At 31.7% G+C, this 6,621-nt stretch overlaps 1 protein-coding gene across 2 annotated transcripts in view; it reads right to left on the minus strand.

Moving 5' to 3' along the window:
• Positions 1 to 2,364, minus strand: part of LOC106784722 — a 146,894-nt gene extending 144,530 nt beyond the window's left edge. Inside the window, exons 1-2 of one of the 2 annotated variants that reach the window (XM_014744555.1) lie at positions 2,286 to 2,364; positions 2,020 to 2,101 (exon numbers count right to left, since the gene is read on the minus strand). In XM_014744555.1, coding sequence (XP_014600041.1) covers positions 2,020 to 2,034 — 15 coding nt within the window. In that variant the 5' untranslated portion in view covers positions 2,035 to 2,101; positions 2,286 to 2,364. Of the gene's footprint in view, positions 1 to 2,019; positions 2,102 to 2,266 lie in introns of both variants that reach the window. The other variant, XM_014744554.1, reaches the window with a different exon arrangement.
• Between the last annotated feature and the right edge of the window lie 4,257 nt (positions 2,365 to 6,621).

Consider the following 6,621-nt stretch of genomic DNA (forward strand, 5'->3'; position numbering starts at 1 on the left):
TTTGGTCGTAATATAACAATAGGATCTCACTTATCGATTCAAATTCGGATATATGTGTGTGCACAAATAACTTTTCCTTCTTTCCTTTTCTTTTTCTTTCTATTTTATTTTTTACTTTCTTTCAATCTTTTTTCTCAATTGTTTACTTTTTCTTGATTTATTTTTTCACCTACTTATCTATTTTCGTTCTATCTTTGTTTCTTTATTCCGTTGCCATATTTTTTTTTTTTTATTATTGGGCATGTGTACAAACAAATAAATGCAGCTTAAAAACAAAAGTATCGAAACTGACAAAATTCCCTTGCAATATTAAATTTGTAAATTTGTAAAAGTATGATTCATTATTAATTTATTGGTTTTTCTTTTTTTTTTTTTTCGCCTCAAAATAATAATCTCTTGAGTCTAAAATTTAAGTACGTTGCAAGCCACGGAGATTAAAATAGAAGCATAATACAAATAAAAGATATAAAAAAAAAAAAAAAAAAAAAAAAAAAAAAAAAGGAAAACAATCTAATGAATAATGCATAAACGCTTGTTTCCCTGAGAACGAAATTTATTCTACATGGATTATATTTAATCACATAATGGAATATATTTCGTTAAAAAATATTCAAATAAAGAATTGTAATTTTTCTAAAAGAGATTTACAAAAAGAAATTATTGCAGGCAAAATGTAATCTCTGGGAATATTTTTTGTCCGATACTGTAAATGAATAAACATATATGTGTATGTGTAATCTATTAGACCGATAAGAATATTTAACGACGTAGGAAAAAAATATGTACAATGAAAAATATAAAAAAAAATAGACAAGAAAAATAAAATAAAATAAAATAATATAATATAAAGAAAAAGAAAAAAATAGAACAGTTTCTCGTTAAATCGTCGTTAAGACAATACGCGTAGAGGTGGCTGTGTTAAATCGGGTTAAGGCACATCTATAAATATCTCTGTGACTGTAGAGCGAATGAGATAGAAAGAAGCGAGATGAAACGAGTGGAAAAGAGAAAAGAAGAAAAAGAAAGAGAGAGAAAGTGAATAAGTACGAAGCACGAATAAGCGAGTGCGAGAGAAACGATAGACACGGAGAAAGATGGAAAGAGAGAGAGAGAGAGAAAAAGAGAGAGAAAGAAAGAGAGAGAGAGAAATATGGAAAAAGAGAGAAAGAGAGAGTGACAGAGATAAGGATGAATTCGCGAAGCCAAAAGAGCGAAAGGGAGAACACGAGGAGAACGATGGGGATAAATACGAAAGTGAGGAGGATGAAACGATGTGAAAAGAACGTGGTAGGAAGTGAGAAAGAGAGAGAAAGAGAGAGAGAGAGAGAGAGAAAAGTAACCAGTCCGTTTAATAGTATCGCACATTGAAGATACACACAATGGCATTCGTTGCCAGATGTCTAACACACCATCGTCTCCCCTCCACTCTTTCCTTTACCCCTTCCACGAACACACATCGCAACGCTGTCACTTCTGCATTACGGTCGAAAGAGTAGTACGACGAGGCGAGTATATCTCGCGTCTCGCGTTGGATGGATTAAAATAAGCGAATACGAACCGAGAAAAGAAGGAAAGAGAGAGAGAGAGAGAGAGAGAATTAGAAAAGAAAAATACAAAATGGAAGAAATATGAGAGGATTACTTTAACGAGAAATAGACAGACAGATGGAGAGAGAGAGAGAGAGAGCGGGAAAATGGAAAAATAAAGAGAAAATGATTAAAAAGAAAAAAAAAGATAAACAAGACTAAATTAATAAAAAATAATTTCACCTCTAGAAACGTGAGAAATATAACAAAACAAATGTACATAACGCTCGCATACATACATAGACAGAATAGTATATAGAAAAGTACACATAGTATATACACGGGGAGAGAGATAAAGATACAGAGAGAGAGAGAGAGGGTGGGAGGGAGAAAAAGAGAGAGAGCGCGCGAAAGATAGATATATAAAGATCGCGCGCACGCGTTTACAATTTACACAGTATTTCCCTCAGTGAAGATTATCTTTTTCACTCACCTCTATCTTATCCATTTCTTAGTTTCGCGTACGTCACTCACTGTTCTCACAGTCATCTAGGATCCTTAAGAACAAACACACACTGTCGACACATAACGCGAATTATATATACATATATATATAAGTGTATATATATAAATATATATATATATATATTTATGTATATATATATATGTATATATGTATTTAAATATATATATATATGTATGTATATATATATGTATATATATATATATAATATATATACACTAAGGTAAGCCACACACACGGGTGTCGTGTATCGAGACGATATAGGTTTGACGCGCGCGGACCAGCGACTCACGGTGCGGCGCACGCCGCTGTCCCATCAAGACTACTTTGTATTTACTCTAATTATGTGACGTCACGGATACACTGCTTGCCCCACCAGAGAACGACGAAGCCGGCCGACCCCGGCCGATTGTGGCCGAAGGCGTTGCGCATGGCGGGCTTATCCACCAGTCACCTGTCGTCTCGCTTCCTTCTCGTTTCCTTCCACTATCAACGGAAAGAACAGCTCGGTGAACGATCGAGCCCACTCTCAGTAGTCTTTCTCTTCTTCGACTGTACGCAGTTGTTCTCTTCCATCTTATTTTTATTTCTTTTATCTTCGAAAACGTTGTCATATCGATTAAAACAAGTATTAATTTATCTTTCTTTCTCTTTTTATTCGAAAGACGTGTATTGTGTTATGGTTTGTTCTGTTAGGTACCTTTTGGACAACCTTTCTTTTTTTTTTCGTACCTCTTCGATTTTTAAGCCTGAAGCTTGAAATAATGTTCATGCTGTCAATAATTGAATATAAAATACTTTTACAGTGTGTCGACAATTTTATAGACGATCGTTGGTGCTGTGCGCAAGGAATTATATACAATATATATATATATATATATATATATGTACTTTTATTTATATTATATAAATATGTGAGCGTGTTGTCTTTATAATTTCATTCAGTCGTGTCTAATCGTGATATACAGTAATCCTTCGTTGAATACTTCAATGTTCTTGTAGTTTACTAAAGTAAAACAGTGTACTCGCTTGTTCTTTTAACTTTTTCCGACGTTCAGAAGAATCGATCAGTTAAAAGTATTAATATAAAGAAATAGAAAGTGCCTTTCTTTTCTGCTGCGCGTATGTGTGCGTGCGTGTGTTTCATATTGTTAAATACAATTGAATTATTCGCAGTCTCAAAGTTATTAAAAAAAAAAAAAACAGAAAATTAATTTAAAAAACTTTACTAGTTTGTAAGAGCGCTTTTCATTCGTTTGAAAAAAAAAAAAAAAAGAAATGAAAAACAGTTATCGATGCGCCACCTTTACGTAAATTATTTCTTTAACTCATTTCAAATGTATTCGTAATTATTTGTTAATTAGTTAGTTTACATAACGGTAAAGTTTTCTAAAAATATCAACACCGATTACACTAATCACTGTTTCAAATCAACTAATCCTATGCAATAATAATTAACATTAAATTTGATTGGAATTGGAAAATTCTAATGGTTTAGAAAAATTGACTGACTGAAACGGGACCGGAATTCGAACCAGGTTCTTCCATTTTTCGAACGACTAATTGCTCTAACCTTTGTAATACCTAGAGCTTAAAAAAAAGAAACCTTTTTTAAATGAACATAATTACCTGCATAAAATTTCAAATCTATGATAACGATGTTTATTTATAAAAAAAAAAAAAAAAAACACGTTCTATCCTGAGAAAGGAAAAAAGAAGATAAATGATAAGACAAAAATCAAATTTGACATTTTGACTTGTAGATGGATTTATTGTTACTCGTTTTCTTTGGCATTAGATTGTAAGTGAAAGAGGTTAATAGCGTGTTGGAAGTACAATACCATCTATCGCTTATCAAACTACGTAGTTGTGCAAGCGCGAGAAAGCGGTGATAAGGTTCGCTTTTATGGGCACGATTTAAATTTTTTACGCATTAATTTCGATCTTCATCTATATTTAAAAAATGTCTCTAATTTACCGGCCAAAATAGTACAACACTCTCTATTTTATTTACTTAACTCTAATTTTAAAAAGTAACATTTAAATCACGCGCGTAAAAACGAACGAAACATTGTACGACAAATATTCTCAACGCATATATTATTAATAAACTAATAATATTATTTTTTCTTTTACTTGCTTTTTCGTTTTCACTTCCTTTTCTTTTCTTTGCGTTTTCTCTTTTTTTTTTTTTTCTTTTTTTTTTCTCTTCGCTTATAGTTTCGTTTAATCGTAAAAAAAGAGGTAGTATCTGCTTATTATATTTTACTTTATTTTATTTTTTTTTCTCTCATTCGTTACTCAAAGCACTAACTTGTATCAATTCTTTCCGCGATATCTCAACTTGTGTTTTTTTTATATTGTATCTTTTTCTTTTTCCCCTCCTCCCCCCCCCATTCTTTTTCATTTTATTTTATTTATTATTATTTCTCGGACGCAGTAAATTATATTTTATGCATACAAATAATGGTTACCTAAAATACCTCACATCGTTCCAGATAAGAATTCTATTCGCGACAAAGGGAAGCTGTTGTAAGAAGATAGTGGAGAATAAATAAACAATTAATATCGTATTATTTTTATATATGTTTTTTGTTCTTTTTTTTTTTCTTTTTTCTTTTTTTTTTATCTCTCTTTCTTTATATATTTTTTTTCTTTGACTGTAACGCGCGCGCGTTTTTTATTTGCGTGTAAGAAGAAAAGGTAAGTAATTATGTGTCGAAGAAAATATAATAACATTGAGAATGCCGCTTTTCCTTGCGACCTTCGTAGGCCTGATTTACCAGAGACACTGATATTAGACTAATTGTAAGTCTAGCAGTGTGGATTTTTCAAAATGAAGGCTCATCAGACAAGAGAATAAGAGAATCATTCAAATCGCAGTATTCATTCGTTGTTGCATTTTGCATAATTCAGAAAATATGCTCTTTTTTTTTTTTTTTTTCTTTTTATTTTTATTTTTTCTCTTTCGCCGAATATCTACGCCTATTCTTTTCGCATAGATATTTAAACGATTAATCCACGTTTTTACGTTCTTGTTCTTTAAATTCTTATTCCTACAGATATTTCATGCGCTTATGATTTGAAAAATTTAACAGATTTTCTTTTTATACGCGTCATATTTGTCAACGCAATTTTTAATTGTGCGTAAAGAATTATTTATAAGTGTCTTTGGAAAATCTCGGATATAAGCATAAGCGAATAGACAGAGATTTGTTGAATTCAAACTAACGCAACTTAGACAGATACTATATGATAATTACGAGAGAAACTCATTTTTATACGGACGCATTATTCCAATATCTATACCTAGAAGTTAAAATATGTGTAATACACACAAATACTTAAATAATTCTTACGTAAAAACTTATTACCATACAAAAGAAATAAAAATACTAAAGAAAAGAATAAATCTAATTGTTCTCCACTGTAATTGACACGATCTTGATTAAAATCTAACGATAAGAGAGTCTCTCGTAATTATCAATCCTCCTTTCTCGAATGTGTTCGCGAATTCCATGATAATATCTTGACAACGAGTCTTTCTTAATTCATTAATTTATCCTTACACATATGTACGCATATACACAAACAAGAATATCCAAATGAAATTTTTCATTCTGAAAATATTTTCTATGCAATTTGCAACGATATGGACAAACTAAACGCGGTTTACAGCACCAATATATTTTTATACATACGTATATTATATTAATCTTTTTTTTTTCTTAAACATATCTAAACGTGATTCATTATTTCAATATCAATAATATTCTTGAAAATCTCGATTAAAAAATGAACATAGAATATAAATATTTTTAGCAGGGTATTCGTCGTGTTTTATCTTTGAAAATTGCATAGAAAATATGTTGTTTTCTTTTTCTTTTGTATCATCGAAACTGAAGAAGTTAGTTAAGAGAGAGAGAGAGAGAGAGAGAGAAAGAGAGAGTAGCAACCCTTTTTAAAGAAGATACTCTGCAGATGTATATATACGTATACATATACACATACATAGGCATAGTTCGTGACATTAATTTTCATTGATACGAGTGGAATTACGTGGGATTTTGTTCGCCAAAATACAATGAACGCGATCTCTTTGTTTAGATAACATTTTTCAGTAGCACGACCAGAGCGGAAGTGGGAATTGGGTAAAGTATCACATATGACCCCCACCCCTCCTCCCCCTCCCTCCTTCTCCCCACGAAGACATCGAAAATCAAAAATAAAGGAGGGATTTTCAGGGAGGCCTTGAAGGAGTCTTTCTCACACAGTTTCCCCTCGGCTCTTTCTCCGTTCCCTCACGATTCATCGACAAATTTTATCTTTTCATTGTTTTCTTTTACAATTACGTCCACGTCCGTCCGTCTATTCGTCAACAAATGACTAAATAATTTGTATTTATAATATATAGTATATAATAATGTGTATCGTAAAGACAAAATTATACAATAAGGTTGCAGCTATCTATGGTCACGAGGAACTCGAAGGATTGAACCGAGGTGTCCAGGACTCTGTTTTGCGCGGTAGTTTCTTTCTTTTTTCTCTTCTTTTTTATATTAAATATTATAT

This window comes from Polistes canadensis, unplaced genomic scaffold (genome assembly GCF_001313835.1).
Source record: "Polistes canadensis isolate GaletaPanama2010 unplaced genomic scaffold, ASM131383v1 scaffold_39, whole genome shotgun sequence".
In the NCBI taxonomy this organism is placed as follows: Eukaryota; Metazoa; Arthropoda; class Insecta; order Hymenoptera; family Vespidae; genus Polistes; species Polistes canadensis.